This window comes from Rosa rugosa, chromosome 1 (assembly GCF_958449725.1).
Source record: "Rosa rugosa chromosome 1, drRosRugo1.1, whole genome shotgun sequence".
In the NCBI taxonomy this organism is placed as follows: Eukaryota; Viridiplantae; Streptophyta; class Magnoliopsida; order Rosales; family Rosaceae; genus Rosa; species Rosa rugosa.
Window position 1 is genome coordinate 6,083,902 of NC_084820.1, and position 23,183 is coordinate 6,107,084.

Sequence of the window (23,183 nt, forward strand, 5' to 3'; positions counted from 1 at the left end):
GTTTTAAAAGTATTAATTTAAGCAGAACCAAATAGGGATATGGCCATGCAAGTACGAAATATTTAACGTACTCTAATCTCTTTGCCTAGACATACCCTTCAACCAAAGCAGACCAAGTTACTTGTATCTGCTTGGGTTCCAGCACCTTAGAATAAGCAAGGACTGTCCTTGATGCATTCTTGGGAATGATATGATCTTCCTTATATATTTTAAGGCGCAATTCAGTAGATTCTCTTTAAACTGCCAGATCTGTCTCTGGATTTCTAAGTCCTCAAGAAACTAAACTTAGATCCTTGCCAAAACTTCATTGAATTATGTGTATAACAAAATATGCTTAATCTATTTCCCAAATCCATCTACTCGCATAATTAATACAAGTATAATATACCTACGAACATCATACTGCAGACCAATACACATGACTTGCTGCACAATCACTAAGATTGACCAACCAACTAAACAGTTTTCCAATTTATTTGTCTAATACCAGCTAGAATGTTAGAGTTTTTATGTCTGCTAAACACTATAGGGTTTGGCAGGATCGTGAAGCGGGGATAAAAGAGTTCTTGAGTATCGAAAACAAAGAAAATGGTCCAACTAATGCAAAATGTTAAGCCGCCCACTTGCAAAGTTTCTTCCCCCAGTTTTTTTTTGCTTGTTCGAATGGCAATTGATTCAACATCAGTATGTCACAATTTCTCGATTTATTTGTCTAATCCCAGCTAGATTGTTAGTGTTTTAGGTCTCCTAAACACTGTAGGGTTTGGCAGGATCGCGAAGCGGGGCTAAAAGAGTTTCTGGGTATTGAAAACAAAGAAAATGGTCCGACTCTGATCCAACTAATGCAAGATGTTAAGCGCCCACAGGCAAAGTTTCTCCCCCCAGTTTTTCTTTGCCTGTTTGTATGGCAATTGATTCAACATCAGTATGTCACAGTCAAACAGCCCCCGGTTTTGTTTAAACTGACAAATATCAACAGCTGATAAGACTAAGTTTGTTACAAAAATATGCATATAATAATAAAAGACCGGTGGGCAGACACATTTGAACACAAGGAGACCGATAGTGAGGGATGCACATGATGATGGCAAATCAAAAGGGGTCTTAGTCAAGGAAAGTTTTTCTAGAAAAAAAGTGAAGAAACAGAACCAGGGTTTACTGTATCTTGATCGACTTGTTGATCAGAAGATATATATATATATATATAAAACATAGAGTTGATCACATGTGTCGGCCCAAGCAATTCTCCTTTGAAAAGGTTAATATGCAACTACCCCATCTAATATAATATTGATGAATACAGTAATTTCTGGTCCTATAAATACTGCATTGCATATACCTGTTTTCTACATCAGGACAAGAGAGAATGAAGGAAATGGAGATCCCTGTCATAGACTTTGGTGAGATCAATGGTGAAGAGAGGAGAAAGACAATGGCTCTCCTGAACCAAGCATGCGAGCAATGGGGCTTCTTTCAAGTAAAGTGGATCATTTTTTATTTTATTTTTTCATTTTTCAATTGTAAATCGATGTCTTATGCACATCTAATATATTGCTTAATGTTTGCAGATTGAGAACCATGGAATCGACAAAAAGCTGATGGACAAAGTGAAGCAATTGGTAAATGCACACTACGAGGAAAATTTGAAAGAGAGCTTTTATCAGTCAGAGATAGCTAGAAGCTTAGAGAAAGACGATACATCTGACAAAGACTGGGAAACCACCTTTTTCGTCTGGCATCGCCCCACATCTAACATTGAAGCAATTCCAAACATCTCAGAGGATCTTTGGTAAGTCAATTATCAATAGAATAGCAGAACCATAACGTATGAACTATAAACTGACACTGCAAGTCCAAACATGTATACTGAGTTTTATGCATGAAATGCAGCAAAACAATGAATGAGTATATAGCTCAGCTGATCAACCTGGCAGAGAAACTCTCTGAGCTCATGTGTGAGAATCTTGGTTTGGAGAAGGATGATATCAAGGATGCATTTTCAGGTAGCAAGGGTCCTTCTGTTGGGACAAAAGTTGCAAAATATCCCAAGTGCTCTCAGCCAGAACGTGTGAGAGGATTGCGAGAGCACACTGATGCTGGTGGGATCATACTGTTGCTCCAAGACGACCAAGTTCCGGGTCTAGAATTCTTCAAAGATGGCAAATGGGTTGCAATTCCACCGTCTAAGAACAACACCATCTTTGTGAACACAGGTGACCAACTGGAAGTGCTGAGTAATGGAAGGTACAAAAGTACTTTGCACCGTGTCTTGGCAGACAAGAATGGAAGTCGACTCTCCATTGCTACCTTCTATAATCCTGCCGGAGATGCCCTTATCTCTCCAGCTCCCAAACTCTTATACCCCAATAGCTTCCGTTTTCAAGATTACCTGAAGCTTTATGCCACCACAAAGTTCAATGACAAGGGCCCCAGATTCGAATCCATGAAACAAATGGCCAATGGGAACAATGGTTTCCATACCTAAAAGTGCCGAACTGCCTATCACATATATCTCTGTATCTCACTTCATTTAAGTTTGTACTTTTGGTTTTGTTTTCATAAAGTTGTTATGTCATCTACATAAAAAACTGTTGAAAGGAAAAGAAGGCTTTGCAGGGAGAGAAGCACTATTTCTAAAACTAGTATTTCTTTTCCTTTCGAGAGGAAGCAGTATATATGTTCCTTCATCTCTCTTTCATTAATTGGGTTCTGATTTGTTGTACACAAAGTCCAAAAGAAATAAAAAAAATCAGTTTCTGTAAGGTCAAAACTAAAGAAAATCCAAATGGTCCTAACTAACTTATATGTATATAATAAAAGACTGGCCTTTGAAAAGAGTTCTAACATGTTCCAAATGCAGATTCTCAAAGATAGACAAAGCATGTCCATAAGAGTTACAATCAACAAAAGCTACAAGCCAGCTATTTTACATAATATAGATTTAGCTAAGAATGTTTTGTTTTGCTCAACTACTTTAGTCAACATAAGCTTGTGAGGCTTCAACAATGGAGAGCATTTGGTGACTAAACATAACAAAAAGTTCCCAAATTTCAGAGAGTTAGAAAATGTTTCAGCCAATTGCTGAACCTGATAAACAATATGGTCAACAGAACTCTGTGTAAAATGAATATTATGATTCAAAATGCTTTGCAGCAGGCTAAACAATGATTCTGTCCATACCATTTTATCAGTTATCAAATATCTGTGGCGAGGAAGACAAATGACTCTCCTCTCATCTTTTTCTCCACACAGCAGCTTCTGACAGAAAGATGAGACATGAGCCGGGTGCAAGCTTTCCTTGATGACTCTTGTGATCACATCATATATAGGATTGTTGATGCCTTCCTGTCGGAGAATCAGTGGAAACAACAGTGCATACTCAGCAGCCCTTTGATGTAGCCTGCAGTACTCTACTATTGCGGTCACTAGCACACGCGAGGCTGGTTCCTCAAGAACCAACAACTTGGGCAGGACAATCGAGCACAGAACCTGGCTTGGCCAAGTAAGCTCTTCCTCACCTCCACTTGTCAGATGAGAAAGTAGAACTGAAGCAGTCTCATCATCAGCTAACCAAGGTTCAATCAGACCCAAAACCGCGAAATATTCTCCTCCTTTGCCCAAGCAAAGTTCACGAATTTCATTCGCTAATCCTACAGTCTTTGAAGTTGATTCAAAACTCACAACCCGCTCTTTCAAACTAATAGCCTTCTCTCTAACTCCAGGTTCAATATCAACACTTTTTGGAGAATCAATATTCATTTCCTCGACAACATCATCCATATCCAAATCCTCATCTTCATCCCCTCCAGCTTGACTCAATGAACCACCATCATCACCACTCACTGTCCTTGAATTCAACTCCTCAGCCGATATAGGCAGCCATGGCATCACTGAATCACTCTCAGCCGCCGACACCTTAAGCCAATCCGGCAACGACTCAAACTCATCCTCCTCCTCCTCCTCCCCGGAATCCAAACCCAAGCAGGAAATCCACTCGTAATTCGACTCAGACATTACGTCGAGCAGGTGGCGTGCAGATTTCTGGACCCAAAAATCAACCCCCTGATCACAACTCAAAACATTTCTAGCCAATTTACACAACTCCCTGCCGCTAAACCTTTCACGATCCAAAGCCAGAAACGACAAAACCCTCGCCTGAACCACATTCGGCAGAGTCTGTATAAACATCACCCTGTAAAACCCAGTACCACACTATCAGTCTCCGATCAAAACTCATCAAAATCAGAACTTGGGTTCGGCCCATTACCTATTCGGGGACGGAGCTCCGGAAGAAGCATCGATTGTCTCCAATGGCTTCATCAGCAACGAGAGGAAGGAGCCAGTGGTGATCGGCGCGGCGGTTGACGACGAGGCACTGAAAGATTGCTTCAGCCACGTCGACGCTTCCGATTCTGGCGTCGGAGAGTTCAGGAAGATGTCGAAGAGTGGGACCCATTGCTCCATTTTCCGCAGGATCCGTAGAATTGGATTGGGGGTTTTGGGAGGGTTTAAAGGGTTCGATAACGCGCGGGAAAGCGAAACGGTGCGTTTTGTGATGACTCAAACAGAGTCCAACTCTGAACGTGGGAGATGGGATTTGATAGTACCGAGGACGAATGAAATCCCGGCCACGTGGTGGGTTGAACACGAGGCACGCACGTGGCACGACGCGTCGGAAGCGCTTACGTGCGGTGGGTAGAATCACCTTTTGACAAATCCGGTTTAACTTTTCACATGTAATTTCAATGAAAGAATTTTGATTTGAGATGGATACGGATCGAGCTTTTTGTGCAAGTTCTATCCTTTATCCGCAAGCTTTTTGTTGTTTGGGTTGTACTCCATATTATTTCAAATTTCAAATCATCATCATGATTTGGCTTGATCCGAAAGAGGAGCACTTGCTAATACAATATTATTACCATTGCAAATCATATAACCACCCATGTAAACGATTATGAAACTGTTGTGTTGTCAAGAGATATTTTAGCATTTAACACAAAATCGATTGAAATTTATGATTAGTTATAAGTATGATGAATACTTTACGTTACAATGTCATTATTGAACATCACATCATCACCTGTTAAAGAAGTTATTTAAAATTTCACTAAAAAAAAAAAAAGAGGTTATTTAAAAATATTATCAAGAAATGCTATATCTCCATGAACGAGACTAACTTTACGACGAATGCATTGATTTAGCGATCTAGATGACTCTTTCACCATATAGAGTTTGTCTTACTACTCAAGTTACAAGTCCTATCACAATTTTATGAGATTCCGTATCATAGTTTCTTATTCTGTAATAAAACTTTTCATATTTTCTGGAAAAAAAAATACGAGAATATATGCCCTCGCCAATAAGATCGCAACATTTACCACCTCTCTGTAAGAACCCCTCCCAATAATGCACACAAAAATAGGTTCACTCCCAAGTCCCAACACCCTAAGCTCCAAAGCATATAAACCCAATCCACACGGTTCCTTCACACCAAAACAAGCTAAGAAGTAAGCAAAGCAAAACACAAACCCCTTCTCCACCAACCTCACAACCACCACCATGGGAGTGAGCAACAAAATCACGGCAGTCCTCAACTTCACGGCGCTCCTCTGCTCCATCCCCATAATGGCCGCCGGCATCTGGCTGGCCAACAAGCCCGACAACGAGTGCATCCGCTCTTTCCGGTGGCCAATTTTCGTCCTCGGCGTCCTCATCCTCCTAGTCTCCCTCGCCGGCTTCATCGGGGCCTACTTCAACAAACAGGGCCTTCTTGCTCTCTACCTCTTCTGTATGGCCGCCCTCATAATCCTCCTACTTGTTGTGCTTATATTTGCTTTTACTGTCACGAGGCCCGACGGAAGCTACGGCGTTCCGGGTAGGGCTTACCGGGAGTACCGGCTGGACGGGTTTTCTAAGTGGCTTAGGGATTACGTTACTGATTCCGGGAACTGGCAGAAGATAAGGGTCTGTTTGGCTGAATCGGATGCTTGTCCTAACCTCACTCAGAATTACATCACTGCTGATCAGTTCTTTGTGGCTCACATCTCTCCTCTTCAGGCAAGCTATTAATTTCTTCTTAGTTAATATTCTCGAAGATGATTTTGACTGTGAGTGTTGTTTTGATGAAAAAGAACCCAACTTTTTACCCTTTTTTTTTTTTCACAAAAGAAGCTGATAACTTGGATCGTAGTGGTGCTAAAGTTAGAGGACAAAGGCATCTTCTTTTTGGTGGATCCAAACAGGAACTAAAGTTCGTGAATTCATAGTTGATAATTCTATAAGGTCTTTAGTTCCAAACAAGTTCTTGATCTCTCTGTTTCTTTGCTTGGAATGGTAAAAATTAATGTCTTTGGGAAGATAATATTGACTGGGAGTATTGCAACTTTTTACACTTTCTACACAAATGAAGTTGATAGAAGATAGAAGGCTCTTCTTTTGGTACATCCAAACAGGTCTTTAGACTTTATGCCACATTGTGAACTAGATGACTAGATGTTAGAACCAGAAATTTCCAGTAATTCAAGTGCAGTGGAGTAAGAATAGGAATCTAGGAGTGATCAGGACCCACCATTTGGGTTTTAGTCTAGAGCCAATACTCCATGCCCCCTATCTACCTTTCAATGTGGTCCATAAATTAAATGGAAAAATAGACACAAACTTTGCTCTACTGGGGATGGCAGTTGCTTCTGAATTATTATAGAGATCATGGAAGGTAGACCAAATTAAAGTAACCAAAATACCATAATTACAATGGAAGAAGATGAAAAAGAACAAACTATGCTTGCCAGCATTAGATTCATATAGTGACAAAATTTGGTGGGTTTTTTTATTTTTCCTTTACCTTTTCGCTTTTTGTTCCTTCTGTTATTATAACATAAACATTGTTCTTGTTTCACAGTCAGGATGCTGTAAACCTCCAACAGCTTGTGGCTACAACTATGTGAACCCAAATCTGTGGATAAACCCAGTAAACCCTTCAGCAGATCCAGATTGTTTGCTGTGGAACAATGACCAGAACATACTTTGCTACAATTGCAACTCTTGCAGGGCTGGTTTACTAGGAAACTTGAGAAAAGAATGGAGAAGAGCCAATGTGATCCTCATCGTGGCGGTGGTGATTCTCATCTGGGTCTATGTCATTGCCTGCAGCGCCTTCAAGAATGCGCAAACGGAGGAGCTCTTCCGCCGTTACAAGCAGGGATGGGTGTGACGTCAGCCATGTTGCCAGACACAGCCCAAGTCCGAGGTCACTAGGTCCTATCTAAGGGCCTCATCCTTTTGGTGTGTAATGTCTCTGTTATCAATTGCGTTCTGTACATATTCCTGTTTTTTATTTATTTTTTATCTAGGAATTGGATGGATATATAGACAGAAAGTGGAACTCTGAAAACAGAATCTCATTCCTCAGCTTTTTTCTGCTATTAGATGCTTCTGCTTCAGTGGTGCTTGTGGCTTCTTGGATTAATACTTTTCTAGTATTATAGCTATATATTCTTACAAGCACTGATGTACACACTTTTTGATGCACCGACTATAGAGACCAACTTTCACAACATCAAGGATGTATTCAAGTCTCCAATAATTATATTTATGGTGTGATCATAGAACAATGGTGCTGAATATGATAGTTGAACTTCTAGGGCCTATGGACGGTGCTTTTTGAAATATAGACGCGTATGTTAGACTTATAGGACTTGTTATAGTGCTTTCCCAGAACTACGCTTTACCGTGGAGGTTCACGTCCCCTGATCTCACATTCTCCCAGCCGATCATAGATTCATAGTCTCGTTTCCATTCTGGAATTGTTGTTGTCCTGCAATTTGATCAACCAGGCCCTATTTAAAGCTATAGGGACAGGAAGGTTTCTATTCATATATAGAAAGAATCTGGCCTTCCTAGAACTCTAGTCTATAATGCTGCCATTATGTAGTGAAATATTTAACCAAATCTTATAAACTGGAATGAATACATACTCTATACAAATGGTTCTCAGCGTAACATAAGCGCTTTCCACAAAAGTACCACCAACTAATATCTTCCTACAAAAACACTGTCACACTGCCCCTATTGCCCAATTGCAGAAGTTATAGCTGGAGACGGGAAACAAGAGCAATTTGCTAACATTGACTATGGACTTTTTTTGTTCCGGGAAGAATGCTATGAGTTTACAATCTTTAATACTGTAACAATTTCTATTGAAAATTAGACCACTGATTAGATGAAAAAGAAGTTTCTCACATCTGGTATTTATACAGAAGATAACTTTCTAGAGTATACAATGTACATGGGGTCTGAGCGTCCAGGGTTGGGAGAAATATCCACCCCCTGCATAACAGTAGCACAGTTTTTTTGGTAACGCATTACAACTAAATTACTTGGAACTGTGACAGTTGAATAATTAATGATTCATGTGTGAAGAGAACTATGTGATGAAAAAAGGAACAAAAGCAATAGAGAAAGAAGGAATTAATTACCTGAGGAGGTTCAAATCCTCCAGCATAGTGGAAATATGACCCAACAATCAAACCATGATCAGCATCACCAGTTGATGTCCAGATTGAGATTGCTTTAGTCCAGAAACATCGGTTGGAAAAGCTGTTTTTTAGGCATTGGCATCAAGTTAGAATTGGTTCAGAAGAGAGACCAGATAGATTAATAAAAACAACAGAGGCAATCTGAAGCACTACTCTCTCCATAAAAGCCCTTATGAAATCCTAAGGGTAAGGGATGATTTCAAATTTGTATCTATACTGAGATGACAGCATCTTTAATTGAAAGAAGAAGACAGTTTCACCTAATTATAGCAAGTCCCCCTGGCTTAAGAATCCGGCACATTTCCTTGAATACTTCAATAGGCTTGTTTATATAATCAACACTAACCTGCAATGTGAAATTTATTTACCTCTGAGAGCAGTAAAGAACAGTATATCTTTGAAAAGCATGCACCGCTTGCATGAATTCTATCAGAAGATGACAAACAACAACTATGATGGCAGTAGATGTACTTACCACATTAGTTATCACATCAAAAGAATTATCTTCAAAGGGAAGTTTAGGGTTGACATTCAAGTCTTGAAGAACATACTGTGTCAAAACCTACAAAAGTTTAATCAATGAGCACGGATATTCTCATATCACCATACAGCTATAAGCCAATAAATAGTCAATAACTACCATGGCTAATGAAAAAGAAGACGCAAGTTTCTCCATCTTTTGCAACTTAAGATAGATCTCTGGGCACTGGAAGTTTATAATTACATATTATATCTTGTATTTACGAAATGGCATACTACTTGTAGCAGAAAATGGTACTCTACAAGACTTGGCTTCAGTATAAACGCATTCATTTAGGCATCAACAACAGTACTATAAGAAAATTAATAGAACATCCAATCAAGACAAGCAAGAAAAAGTGAAAAACAGCTCGAGTGCAACATGCATAGATTCTCAAATAAGCAAAATAATTTAAAAGAGAAGTACTGGATTCGCCTTTAGCTCTGCTTCATTCATTCCCATTCCAACTATTCGCTCTTGCTTGTATCCTGGTGGAAAGTGACTAACCTAGATATAATATCACTCACTAGATTATTACTTCTAAAAGATAGAAAATGTGAAATACAAAACAAGGCCTCACTTTGTTAACTTAAAAGTCTCACCCAACTGCTACACATGTCCAGCATGCTTACTCCTGGAGTGTTGCTAGGCGGAAACACCTTAGAATAGTACTTAGTCAGTGCCACAATGGCTGGATCATCAATATGTGTCACAAAGCGCGGACTCTCATAAAACAATGTATCTGGTGACCTGATGAAATCAACTTCTAGTTTTAGAACTCATCAAAGTTAAGGTGAACTTTCAGCCCATTAAAACTACATTGTACAAGCAGAAGTTAGAAACTTTACTCATCATAGCGCTGGAAATCCTCCGGCTTGTAAGGAATCTGCTCCGGCCAATCCACATTCTTCAATATCTTCAATTAGACACAAAACCATAAGGAAATTAGGCATGGCAAATAGTGCTACAAAACCTCAGAACACCAACCAATAGGTTAAAATTAAGAATTCAGAAAACTTACGGCTACTTTTGCAGGAAAAGGGTTTCAGAAACAAAGCCCAAATTAAAGACTAAACCTTTTGCTGTTTCAGACATAACCTTATAACCCTATCAAAAATCTAAACCCAGATTCAATACAGCACCTATCTTTGATTCCAAAATTGCAGAAAACCCAGAAACCAAATCAATATAAATAGATAAAGAACAAAACTTTATCCCCAATCATGGATCGAAAAACTACCTCTTCAAAGGAAGGACCACTCTTCAACCTGGCAGAGGCAGTGAAAGCCTTGCCGCCAATAGCACCAGACATGTTCATCAACTGAGCCCAAAATGAAGCTGCAAGGCCCAAAACCAGACGCCGAGGTGCTCTACCTCCACTGTTCCATTTGCTTACTACTTTTGCAAGATTAGGGACAGACCCAACTGCACTAGTGGTTGAATAAGAAGAAGAACAAGAATAAACACTCGCCAAATATGGAAGTCGATGAGGAAGCCCGAGTCCAATTCCAACACATTTGGGCATTGTTGAGTTTTAAGTGATAGTTAAAAGGGTCAACTAGCTACCGTTACAAAATTGATCGAAGATGAAACCGAGAAGGGTTTTCTGACTTTAGTTGTTGAGAACTTTAGATTATCTGGAATTGGATCACATTTTGCCACATTTGTGGTGGACTGGCAATTTACGTGGCTATTGGATGATGGTGTTCTAAGACATTACACATGTTAAGCATAAGAACTAGATACTTATTATCCAAAGGCACCATCATGTCTATTTTGTTCTCTAATTTGTGGTTGAATTGTAACTTTAATTAATGAATCTAGAACGTCATGCGATTTTGATGTTTGTGTTCAACAGTGACTACATTAGGGTCGCGTTTGTTATGTGGGATTGGACTGCTTATATTGCTTCTGTTACATTGTCCCGTGTTTGGAAATAACATGGACTCTACTTAATGAGACTCTGGAGTCCCAAAAACCTATAAACACCTTCTTCCACAGTGACGCCAAAAACTATCGGACTGTGGAAGCCAAATCTCGTTATTCTACTCTTCTGCATGTCTCCTTCCATCTTTTGTGCAGGTTCAATTTCTCTCCTTTCTCATGCTCTTCCTCTTGCCTTGATTGTTTCACTCTCCCCTTCAACCCTTCTAAGCTCTCAATACAAGATTGGCTGCCAGCCAAAACGTACACACAGAGTGAAGAAAGCACTGAACTTTGATTCATTTGCGATGAATCCTTGAGTTTTGGGAGGTTTGGGAAAGACCCAATTGGTATTTGGTTGTTAGTTGTGAAAATTAAACAGTTTGAGCCATATCTGATTCAGTTCTAGGTTTGGAAGAGAGTTTTGCAGGAATTCGTTTCTGAGTTTTGTGAGGTCTGGGAAAGATCCAATTGGTATATGGTTGTTGGATGCAAGAATTGAAGAGTTTGAGACAGACCCAATTCAATTCAGATGTGTGAGACGATTCCAATCGGTATATGGTTGTTGGCTGCAAGAATTGAAGAGTTTGAGAAGACCTAATTTAGTTCCAGGTCTGTGAGAAGATTTTGCAGGAATTTGGGTTTATTGATTTGCTTGCTTTTGCTTCATTTATGAGATTCAGATTTGTGTGTGTTGTGAATTGTGAGGATTGTGCATATATAAGCGTGGATTTGTTGTAGCTCTATATGGAATTTCTTGGTTGTTAGTGGAATCCTCATACTCTGTCATCTGATTTCTGGAATTTCTCGAATAGTTCTTTCTTGCTGTTCCTTAGTCCAATACAGCACCAAACATGATTCATGTATTACATAGCATAAGCCAGGTCAGAGGAGTCCGAGACTCTAGTAGAAATTAAGGCAGGACATGACAGTCCTGTGAAACAAACACCACCTAGCTGTACAATTTTTGTCATCCCTGAGACGAAACTGATCCTTTTTTTTTTTTTTTTGAGAGAAATGAAATCAGGTTCTAAATATATTACGACGTCACTGCGTTAAGCTAGAGGGTTATAAGAAACCACTCATAGTACAAGTTTAAGCACAATACAGACTGCGAAAGGCAGCCTAAATCTCCTAACGAAAGACTCAAAAACCTAAAGGAACTGCAAGGAAAATAAAACTTCCTAATCCTACACCATCCAAGAATGAGAACATTCAAGAAATAGATATAGGACTAGGAAATGAAATACAAAAACTAAACCAAAAACAGAAGAAAAAAAAGATCACAAACCTACACAATCCGAAACAAAGCAACTATAACGGAGCATTAACGCCTAAAGACCCAATGGTGTACGTCGCTGCAAACATCATAGCCAAAGCTTCATCAATGATAGTGCAGGCCTGCGGCCCTATCCCTCTTGAGGTAGGGCATTCAACTCCTCCAAAGCCGGCTCCCTAGCACCCCCCACTGAGGTGGGCGTAGACACAAGCTTGGGCTTATTCCGACGACCTCGAGGTCTGCCCTTCTTCTTCAGAATCTTTCCATCAGTTACTGGGACCTCGACTAAGCTATCAGAGAGTTTCAGACGCTTTCCATCTTCGAGCCACTCCTCCTCACGAAGCCTTCTCACACCCAAAACCCTATATGGGTGTCCAAAACAACCAACAGCTAAAGCCCCATCTCCTGCCAGCCCAACAGGTCCAGAATCCGGCCCATTAGCCCTCAAATTGGTCAAGCCCATATTCAAGCCCGGTCCAACGGTCAACCCTAATTTGAAATTAGAGTTTCCTGCCGAAAAACACGGGGCAGCCAACATGGAGCCCGTCCTCAACTCCGCCGCTTCCTTCCCAGCATCAACCTTATGCACGGTACCAGAGCCCAGCGTAGGTGCTAACTCTGTCAACCCAGGCTGCAGTGACTCCCCCACAACGATCAACGTCGGAGGGACTTCCATTGAGGCATTGGACGGCGGACCCGCCACCTTCTGCAAATCAGACGACAAAACGTCAGAACCAGCTCCTTCACAGCCACTTCCTTCACCAGCTTCCGATCGCACTCCCCTCCGCCATGGGTGAAGAAGCCACAAGCCTTGCAGATTCCGCGACATTTTTCATACCTGAATTCAAGGACCACAGAAACCTCCGGCGAGAAACAGATCGTACGCCGAGCCCAAACTCGGTGGCGCACATCATGGATCAACCGGATCCTTTGGATAGCCTCCTTTCGTTGCAGCGCCACATGATCCGCCTTGACAAAGGTTCCCAGCATGTTACCAAGCCGGGTGAGAGCCCGTTCATTGCGTATGGCAACTCTCAGACCTATCACTGCCACCCACACCTCCAAAGAGTGCAAAGGAACCTCTGCCAGTGCCCCAACACCATTATAATCAGCCAACAACAACATCGAGTTACTGTAATACCAGGGCCCGCCATGAAGAACATGATGCTTGTAATACCCCGAAAATCCAAATTAAATTCCATGGATTTTTAGAAATGATTTCACGATAGTAGGAGCGAGTACGAAGCTTGGAGAAGTTGTGGAATTAGTTCGAACGATTTTATTTTCAAAAACGAACGTTTTTTAGGGGGTCAACAAAGTTGACTTTTTATACATTCAAAATTTAGGAAAACTTCCTTCATGAAAGATGTAGAGCTCATCGATACGAGTTCGTGGACATGTGGAACGCAATATTCGGAGTTCGTATGAATAAGTTATGAATTTTTGAAATTTGGGAATTTTCTATAAATATCGAAAAAAAATCAGAAATTTCATTTAAGGACGAAACATTTTCATTTTTGCTGAACAGTCCCCCAGCTCTCTCCGTTCTCTCTCTTCCTTCGACCCTCAGACCCGCCGGGTTTCCGCCGACCCGACCCGACCGGAAAGGGCACTTCCCGGCGTCCTCCGGCCACGACCCGGCCCTCTCCGGACTCGCCGTGCCACGCCAAGCCGCCTGGTGGCCTCCCCTTGCACCGCCGCTGCCCCCAGACGTGGATCGAAGCCCCCCCCGAGCCTAGCTTTTGACCCGATCGGATCTTGGCCGTGCCGGCGTTGCACGGGCCGATCCTCCCCATTTTCGTGATCTCCTCCTCCCCCTGATCATCCCCATATAAGCCTTGCATGACGATTTTGGGTGTAGAGCGCTTGATCAAGGTTTGACTTTTTCGACGGCTCTGATTCAATCTGGAATCAGATCAGACGCTCCGGATTAATCCAACTTCAACGCTTGATCTAGGACGATCTAGGCCGAACCAGGCTTAGCTCCAGGTATGGAAGTCGATCACCCTTTCATTTTGAACAAGTTTGTAGTTGGTCGCTCTGCCATCGGAGGTGGTTGACCCGGAGTTGACCGCCGCGTTGACCGCCCACTGACCACCGCTTGTGGCGGCGCATCAGACCATATTTCGAGTTTTCATTATCTAGGCGATGATCTATGCATCCATACGAGCGTTTTGATATATAACTTGGTCATGTTAGAAAAAGTTGATAAATAGTGGATTTACGTTTTTACGTTACTATTTACGGTTTTTACGTTTTATCTTCGGTTTACGATCTGCGAAGATCAGACCATCGGTTTTACTTCAAATTTTAATATGTTGATCGTATGACTGTCCCGGTGACTTTGTGAGGTCACGGGCGAAGATCCGACCGTTGGATCTTCGTATAATTGAGAAATAGTAATTCGGAAGGCGATTCGTGAGAATCCGACCGTCGGATTTTCGTATAATTTTGTGGAGATGTTAGTAAAGGCGATTCAGGAAGATCTGACCGTTGGATCTTCGTGATAATTTTGGAGGATGATCCTAAAGGCGATCCGTGAGGATCCGACCGTTGGATCATCATTTAATTTGAATCTGAGCGTTGGATCGTCGTTTAATTACATTTATGAGTTGTTGGCTAAGTTAAGATCATTATTGGATTAGGTTATCGACGGATTGATTTGGCGGACAATTCGGGAAAATTGTTGTTTTAGCTGTTAAGAAGACGCAGCTGGATTAGAGGTGAGTAAATCTCACGTGGTTCATATTACGAACCGAATAAATTTAATTACTTTATTTTTGTCGCAATTGTGTGAAAATATTTGTGGAATGAATATTTGTTTTAAATCATATGGACTTGATCAACTACGGTCCATAGGTAAGTAAAATGATTTTATTATACAAATGAATTTCACGGTTTTTTATGCTTGAACTATAGTTGGTATTAGTGGTCATCCCTGAGCGGATGATTACGTATATATATATTTACGTGAAATATATATATTGGTTGACGTGTGATTGGTGTGATGAAATGATTGATAATGAATTGGATATTATTCAAGTTATTAAACTCACATTTAATTGTTGAATAATGAAATGTTGATCATGTGGTGTGAAAACTATTTTATATGCCCAATGGTGAATATGTGGAAATTATTTTAAGAAATAAAGATTTGTCTTGAAATAATGTCTCTTTATGTGGGTGTACATATACATATATACGATCTATAAATCATAAAGATTGTATTTTGGTGATTTTGATTATGTCTGAGAAGTACAAATGTGAAGTCGGGTGTTATCTACTACCCCGTGCTTAAGTGAATTACTGGTAAATGTGTTTTGGTGTTATGTGGAAGTTAGCCTTGGGCCCTAGTCCCTACAGATAGTGCACTATTATACTCATAGGAAGGAAGTAGCCGACCTTGGGTATACATACTTGGGTATAGTACGTTGGACCCTAGTATGCTGCGGCTTTCCCGTACTTTGGGTATAGTACGTTGGACCCTAGTACGTGGATTTGTGATTTGTTACCAGTCAACCTGGCTTACTCGTGCTTTGGGTATAGTACGTTGGACCCTAGCACTTGTATTTATGATTTGTTACCAGTTAATCCGAAAATTCACTAAAATGAAAAGTGTACTTATATGATTTTGATCAAATATCTATCTGTGATATATTGTTAATATGTGAAGGTGTTAGTGAAAAGAGAATCAAGCATGCTTTGCTTTAATGTTATTTCACATATTAATGTTGCAATAGTTGTTGGTTGTGATCAGTCAAATGTTGAGTTTTAAAAGAGAGTATTGAGAATATACTTGCTTTTATGTTTATGTGATTTTTGGAGTTACCGTGTGACTGTGTTGATTGTTTACTTGAGTTATAATAAATATAATTGAATAAATCAACAGTTCTTTCTTGTTTACTCATACGGGCTGTCAAAAGCTCACCGGGTTTTGTGTTGTTGCAACTTCCGGTACACTATTCAAATTGTGTAGCGGGTAGTCTTACAGGTCAGGAGAATCAGGGCAGTGATCGTGCGGTTTAGAGTATTAGTATTAGATTTACAGCATTTGTTTTGTGAGGAGAATTATACTCATTTGAGTTTTACTATTTGATGTGGTGAGAGTGCACTGTAATAAGTAGCTTGAGGATTTGGTTTATGTAATTATCGAGAGGTGTAATGTGCAGTTGATTTTGAGAAAAAAATTCTGAGATTATAAACAGGGTATTTGAGGTTCATGCTTCGAATATGAATTACTTAAATTCAGAATTCGGGGTGTGACAATGCTTCACCTCCTGCTCCTTAAATTGGAACACAAAGATCCCACCCTCTTATTCACGTATCAAAACCCGCTCATTCAGCCGCCATATTCCGGACATCGCCGCCGAGAACGATGGAATAACCACCGGTTTCTTGGTTAGCAAATGCCCACACAGGTAAAAGAATGGGTCATGGATCACATCCCCGCCCCCAACCAGCAGGCTCACTATGGCCTCCTCCGACAAGGCGAGAGACGTCGCCGCACCCTCCGCCGCCATTGCTGCACCAATCTCGATCAGTCCTTCGGCTAGGGAAAAAACCCTAGCAGAGCGAAAGTCGACGAAAAATAGTTTTTGGTCTCCACAAACTGACCCCTCTTAAGTGTTTACTTGAGTACAATATATGCATAATTGTAATCAGAATAATACAAGACTAGACACCTCATCTGTTGTGGACTTGTTGGCTAGATATATCTCTATGCCAAGGTGACGCCATTGGATCAGTGTAAAGACAATCTTTTGATACTTCAAAGGTACAATAGATATGGTTTTGTTCTATCCTTACAAAGTGAAAAGAATGGACGACAAGATGGAATCAGACTCCATAGGCCATAGGGTTGTCGCCACCTATAGGAACAGTGTCGCTAGAGCAAGCGTCGCCGCCACCTCCACTGCTAGGAAGCGTCCTCCATCACTCCATCAAATTTGTGGTGATATTTTGATGAATTTTGCTGATGCCATGTATCTATTTGACCAGCACAAAGGTCGTTCCTAAACTAGTTATGTCTTTACCATGGGAAGCACGATGATATCTTCGAGGTCTACGAAACAGTTTCTTATCGCTACTTCTTCGAATCATGCAGAGATTATTGCTCTTCATGAAGCAGTTCGTAAATGTATATGGTTAAGGTCCATGATTTCACATATTCAAAGAACATGTGGTTTAAAGTCTACCATAGAAGAACCTCCATGCATTTATGATGATAATGCTGCTTGCATTGAAAAAATAAAGCAAGTTTCATCAAGGGTGACAACACCAAGCATGTATCGTCTAAATTCTTCTACAATCAGCAACAATAAGCACTTCTTAAGATTTAAGTGAATCAAATCTAATATGAGGATAATGTAGCTGACTTATCCACTAAGTCATTACCTAAGTCCACTTTCAAGAAACATGTGAAGAGTATCGGAATGCACAAATTTTCCGAACTCCCTTCATTGTTGCAATTAGAGGGAGATCTCGACATCAGGGGGAGGCATGATGTCTACATGTTTGATCTCGAATAGTGAAGGGCGTATTGTACTTTTTTTCTCCTCCTCGAGGTTGTTTTTGTCCCATAGGATTTTTATTACTCGAGGAAGATTTCTAATGAGACAACACTTGAAGCGCCATGGTGTCAAGGTGACATATTGTTTAGACGGCACAAGGGGAAGTGTTGAAAGATATTTTATTATGTGAGCCTTACCAAACTATGATTATTTTCTATTGTTGTAATAGGAGAAGATTGTTCTAATTCACCAACCAAAAAAAGAAAAAGAAAAAATGAGAAGATTGTTCTAGATTCCTAGTCTTAATAAGAATAGGATTCCTTATACTCAATGATCATGTACTTGTACACCTTATATATAGGGCTCCTATTATAATGAGAGGCACAATAATTTCTCTCTGCAATCTCATTTCCTTGAACATGTGGATATTATAGAAGACATCCACTTTAATCAATCTCATCAAGAAGCACAGTTTTTCAATCATGGATTTGCTTATGGTGCACCAGCATCTAATGAATGAAGGCTGTTGTGTTATTTATTATTTTCGTTAGTTGGCCGGGAAATAGCTAGCTACGTGAGATGAGAGTGATGGATTTATATTGAGATCATTTGCAGCATAGCAGCAGCAGCAGTTACTAATAACACGAATGACATCAGTAGTCTTGGGCTGGAAGCATCTGAAGAAGAAAGATTGTGGTACTGAACAGAGTAGTCTGACCCCGACTTGTCATCTTTCACTTTTATGCTTGAAGAACCTAACATTAATTAAACACCAAAACCATATTACAAACGGATACAACAGCATAAGTTAACCCTAGTTAATCACAAGTCAGTGCTAGCTACTTACAGTTGTGATCAGTCCACCCAAGGACCTGGTTTTCAAGATCGTATACAACTAACTTATTCGAAAGCGTCATATCTGCAAAGGGAAATTAACAATTGCATGTCAATGAATGGCAATAATCTTATATATCCTGCAGCAAAATTTTTAAGATTATCTATGTGATTTTTACCTCCCAGAATAATGTCGGGGTCTTCCCCAATCATTTTCATCCAACCATGACACCAGGCACCCTCCTATGTATATGTAATATGTCATTATTAGTCAGTAAGTTGATCAAGAACTCATTATGCAAGGTTCCTTTTGTTGGTTACAGGGAATTGTTAACATCATAGACTTACTTCCGTTTCATACAGATAATCATGAGGATACACCCACAATGAAGCGGAATTCTTGAAAGTGAACTTGACAATAGGAAACTTCTCATCAATGCTGGCATCAACCGACAACATAAGTACATCGTTAAGGTCGAGATGGATGGACGATTAGTCAATAATTAAGAAAGGAAGGAATAAGTAGTGCTGTTATAAAAGTTCTTTACTTTTTGGAATACTTGAAACATGAGTACTCGCCGTCATTATCTTTTAGGAATTTCAATCCAGGCTCCGTAGCGAATATCTGATCAAAATAAGGATGTAAGAGTTAATTGATGAAGTAACATAATTATCCCAAGTCGATAACTTAAATCTAAATGAAGTTAGCACAGATACCTTCTTCACTATTGGTTCACGCAACTTTGGTGGTAAATGAGCAAATGTTGTACCACTATCAAAAAATGCAATAATTTGGTCTGAATTGCTGTCAGATGTTTCATCCAAAACACCACCACCACTAGTAGGAAGTTCTATGGCATCACTTCCAACCTCAATTTTCTCCACCACAATATTGTAACGAGTCCTTATCGTCCAATATATATATATATATGTATTATAGTGTTAATTGCTATGAAGCATAATTAAATGATTGATGGATAGAAAAGTAGTGTAACGTAATAGTAGTAGTACGTACTGATTTGGTACGATAGGTGATGTGTGCATCATTTTGGGTTCGACGACTTCTCCTATAGCCCAGATTCCACCACCTTGCAATTGTTTCGTGTTATCCAAGCAGTGTGCAAATTTATTCCTCACCCTTCCTGCGGCCGCTAGCTGTGAAAGCATGGTTATATTGTCCTGGTCAAAACCAATTACCCCGGAAAGTGCTCCATTGGGGTTATTTATCGAGCCAGATTGTTCAGTCCCGCACCTATATGTATACATTCCGCAATCAGGAGTAAGGCTTTAGAGCTAACCACAAGCAGCTACTTTGATAATATGATCGAAGCTAAAGATATGCAAGGGATTACATGCAACTAGTCTGTGATTGATTACGTACCCGAATATTACAGATCCACTAGTGGAGGATGTTTGAAAGTTCCCGCTGGCTTTCTGAAATTGCACATCATCCTTGACATAGTATCCGGAAGTTTTATCTTTACCTACATATTGAAGATGGTAGTTGCATTTCTCGTCTGGCTTGCAATCAGAGATTGATTTTACGGATGGGGAAGTGCAAAAGTTATCACCACAAGACACCACCTTTGAAGTGGAAGAACTGTTTCGATCGTAGAGTGTGAGTTTTACACCAGTGAGTTCAGATCTGTCAGGGCAGCCTTTGCCGCACTCAGCGCAACTCACCCAAAATAGATTACTTCCGGTATCAATTTGCAAGTAATAGTCGTGTGAAGGATTCCCAATCCCAAGTTTAGTGAAGTAGAGCCTGCAATCAATTACACACTAACTAATAGAAACCAATTGATCCAACATTCAAATATGTAAGCTAATCATTAACTAATTAAGCACGATCAGCACCAAAGCCAAAACTACATCATCCTCACACAGTACCAAGCCCTCCCAAAGTCGGTTCTATACCATTTTCAAAATCTTACGCAAAATAACACGTTTAATAACGTGTAATTATACTTTTACACTAGAAGTCTAGAACCATGCTTTGAAGGTGTCCAGTATGCAGGACCTGATTATGCTCATTATGTACATGAGCAAACGTTTATAGGACCTGATGCCTTCGTTAAAAGTAGTGTTATGAAAGTATCATTTTTGTACAACAATTTGAGAAGAAAAGAAAAAGTGAGTGTGAATGAAAAAAATGAAATTTTGAATGAGATAATCAATGATCATTAGTTAGTTACCCAGTTTGCTCAGTGCTGCCGCCCAAAACCATATCCACAGCATTCTGGGTGGCCCCGAGAAATCTAGCATGACGGCGATGATCATGGGCTTTGAGTTCACTCAACGACGCTCCGTGTCTACCATTAAACTTATGGCTCACCGGGAAAACCAAGTTACCGGAAACATTAATGACCAATGCCGAAACAAGCACCACCACCACCGTAACGAAACCACCCAACCTGTACCCTAGGCCTCTTGGTTCCATTTCAAACTAGAAGCCAAAATATAATCGAGATTGACCTATGCGATCCGGCACAAGGTTAGAACAGTTTCGATATATACATGTGTTTGTTGTTGAAGCTGGCTAGCTATATGTCTATCTCCGGCCAATATCCGGCGACGACCCAGCAACAACAACAGCTACTCTTTTTCTTCCTCTAATTCAGACAAAAACCAGAGTGATCGAATCTTGATAGAGGATGAGATTAGAAATGTGGGTTTTTGAACAATGCCAGGTGACCTTTACGCTTTTTCAATGCTAAATTAAGGAGATCTTAACGACCCCTCCCCTTGTTCAGGCCGAATTTCGCGATCAATCGTCGAGGACTGAAGCTCCTCCAGACATATGATGACTGGTAATAAAGGCCTTCTCTATTTTGTACGGTTTCTTCCTAGCTCCTAATCTCCTGGCTATCTCGCTAATTCTCTCCATGACTCCATCAAGCATCTCACAGCTATGGAATCTACACTACTTAATTACTTTCTTATAGGCACAGGCACAATTTATTTAGAAGCTAGATTGCAACTACGCTAGATTGCAAGACTCTCTCCCTATTATTTTATCTCTCATCCTAGGCGAAACAGTTACTACTCCACAGTAGCTGCAACTTCGCAAAAATCATATAGGTCCATTATATATATATATATATATATCAATTAGTTAAACATAATAGTTCAAACTTGACTACTTGAGCTTTCAAATTATTAAATACTAGAAACACGTACGTCATAGGCGATCCATTTGTACTGTGATGGAAGTTGATCGATAATGATAATTTACTACATATACAATTAGATGTAAATTAAAATGTGTTGATGTTTGTCATACATCAACTTTTTAATAAATATATATTAAATTAAATTTGTTGGTGAAACCTGCTGTACAGGTCAACATGTTATCCACTTATAATTTGACATGTATACTTAAAAAAAAGGGTTTTTGTCCATTTACCCCATTTCTAGGGATTTTTTTCCCACTAACCCCATTGAGTTTTTTTAAGGGTCATTTACCCAAAGCCCCAAAATGAGCAAAAATTATCTCACTTACCCCAGCAACAGATTTTTATTCCCACTTACCCAATTTAGGAGAAAATGACCAATCTACCCTCAGTCTAATTAAATAATTACACAAATACAACTCCTCTCTCCAATAGTCCAGATCGTGCATTCTCTCTCCTCCGATCTGAAAAACTCTCTCTCTCTCTCTCTCTCAGATCGCCTCAAGACAATTCCGGATCGTTGGTCACGCCGTCGACAGTGGACGAAGCCGGAAAATCCATGGCCACCATCTCACCTCCGCGGTCATCTTCGGTCTGCCCAAAACCTTCCACCGGCGGCTCCAAATCTATGCCGGATCGGCTTTCGCGACATCGCCGAAGCTTAGCTCACTCCAGTTGCTGTGTGACGTGGACCACTGTCACTATCCCCGCCTCGATTGCGAACTCGATTCGGATTCCAGCCAGCTCCACGTCCGAGGCTCCCAGACGGATTCCGAATCGGAGACTCCTCGAATCGCAGTTCAAAGCCTCTAATTCCAACCTGCAGACGAATGCCGAGATTGGGAAGATCGGCGGTGTCGTCGTCGTTCAGGTCACTGGTTGAACTCCATGAAGAAGGCAAAGAAGCTCCGGTCCTAGCTACCTCGCCAGAGGCCAACTCGGGCCTTGATGCGAAGGAAGAAGTTAGGATTCCGGTCTGCAATTGTGGAAGAAGGGAGAAGAAAGAAGACTGGGTGCCCAGAGTAGTTTCTAGGTGCCGAAATTTTTTTTTTTTTTTTTTTTTTTTTTTTTAAGTAATGGGACAGTGGAAATAGCTGCACAAGGGGTCCTTGGGAAGAGAGTTGATGAGATGGAGGCCAGTTTCATGATGGCAAAAGGCCCAGAAGGAAAGAAAAAAGAAAAAAAAAGTTTTATTGGTGGGCAATAGACGTGTATTGCCCCCCAATAGACGTCCGATAAAAGTCTATTGGAGGGCAATACATGTCTATTGGGAGGCAATAGACGCTTTAAATTGATACAATCTCTGATTTTTTTCTTTAATCAAAGTTTTATTTGTGTAATTTTAGGAAGATTAGTTTTCATTTCGGTAACCGAAACGTTTATTGAGGGGCAATATACGTCTATTGGAGG

At 40.4% G+C, this 23,183-nt stretch overlaps 5 protein-coding genes across 6 annotated transcripts; 2 read left to right on the plus strand and 3 right to left on the minus strand.

The window, feature by feature from the left end:
* The first annotated feature begins 1,322 nt into the window (after positions 1 to 1,322).
* On the plus strand, positions 1,323 to 2,698 carry LOC133712928 (1-aminocyclopropane-1-carboxylate oxidase 1). Its single transcript, XM_062139042.1, has 3 exons — positions 1,323 to 1,477; positions 1,569 to 1,789; positions 1,891 to 2,698. Exons 1-3 carry the CDS (start codon positions 1,367 to 1,369, stop codon positions 2,483 to 2,485), a joined length of 927 nt encoding a protein of 308 aa, XP_061995026.1. The 5' UTR covers positions 1,323 to 1,366; the 3' UTR covers positions 2,486 to 2,698.
* Positions 2,699 to 2,794: 96 nt separating this feature from the next.
* On the minus strand, positions 2,795 to 4,737 carry LOC133712920 (uncharacterized). The gene is made up of 2 exons (XM_062139033.1): positions 4,268 to 4,737; positions 2,795 to 4,192 (listed from the first exon to the last, which is right to left on the minus strand). The coding sequence occupies exons 1-2, from the start codon at positions 4,462 to 4,464 to the stop codon at positions 2,911 to 2,913; spliced, it is 1,479 nt and encodes a 492-aa protein (XP_061995017.1). The 5' UTR covers positions 4,465 to 4,737; the 3' UTR covers positions 2,795 to 2,910.
* A 649-nt stretch (positions 4,738 to 5,386) lies between these two features.
* LOC133712951 (tetraspanin-2) lies at positions 5,387 to 7,439 on the plus strand. The gene is made up of 2 exons (XM_062139070.1): positions 5,387 to 6,057; positions 6,899 to 7,439. Exons 1-2 carry the CDS (start codon positions 5,560 to 5,562, stop codon positions 7,208 to 7,210), a joined length of 810 nt encoding a protein of 269 aa, XP_061995054.1. The 5' UTR covers positions 5,387 to 5,559; the 3' UTR covers positions 7,211 to 7,439.
* Positions 7,440 to 7,922: 483 nt separating this feature from the next.
* Positions 7,923 to 10,784, minus strand: LOC133712938 (uncharacterized). Of its 2 annotated transcripts, XM_062139051.1 has the most exons (8): positions 10,295 to 10,779; positions 9,903 to 9,970; positions 9,657 to 9,804; positions 9,481 to 9,561; positions 9,010 to 9,096; positions 8,795 to 8,880; positions 8,475 to 8,595; positions 7,923 to 8,325 (listed from the first exon to the last, which is right to left on the minus strand). In XM_062139051.1, the coding sequence occupies exons 1-8, from the start codon at positions 10,577 to 10,579 to the stop codon at positions 8,248 to 8,250; spliced, it is 954 nt and encodes a 317-aa protein (XP_061995035.1). In that variant the 5' UTR covers positions 10,580 to 10,779; the 3' UTR covers positions 7,923 to 8,247. The 2 variants fall into 2 exon arrangements, with proteins under 2 accessions (XP_061995035.1, XP_061995043.1); XM_062139059.1 differs by lacking the exon at positions 9,481 to 9,561 and having other exon boundaries at positions 10,295 to 10,784.
* A 7,265-nt stretch (positions 10,785 to 18,049) lies between these two features.
* Positions 18,050 to 21,279, minus strand: LOC133712957 (aspartic proteinase 36-like). Its single transcript, XM_062139077.1, has 9 exons — positions 20,796 to 21,279; positions 19,982 to 20,365; positions 19,616 to 19,852; positions 19,318 to 19,504; positions 19,149 to 19,225; positions 18,949 to 19,039; positions 18,780 to 18,843; positions 18,614 to 18,685; positions 18,050 to 18,521 (listed from the first exon to the last, which is right to left on the minus strand). The coding sequence occupies exons 1-9, from the start codon at positions 21,038 to 21,040 to the stop codon at positions 18,361 to 18,363; spliced, it is 1,518 nt and encodes a 505-aa protein (XP_061995061.1). The 5' UTR covers positions 21,041 to 21,279; the 3' UTR covers positions 18,050 to 18,360.
* Positions 21,280 to 23,183: the final 1,904 nt, after the last annotated feature.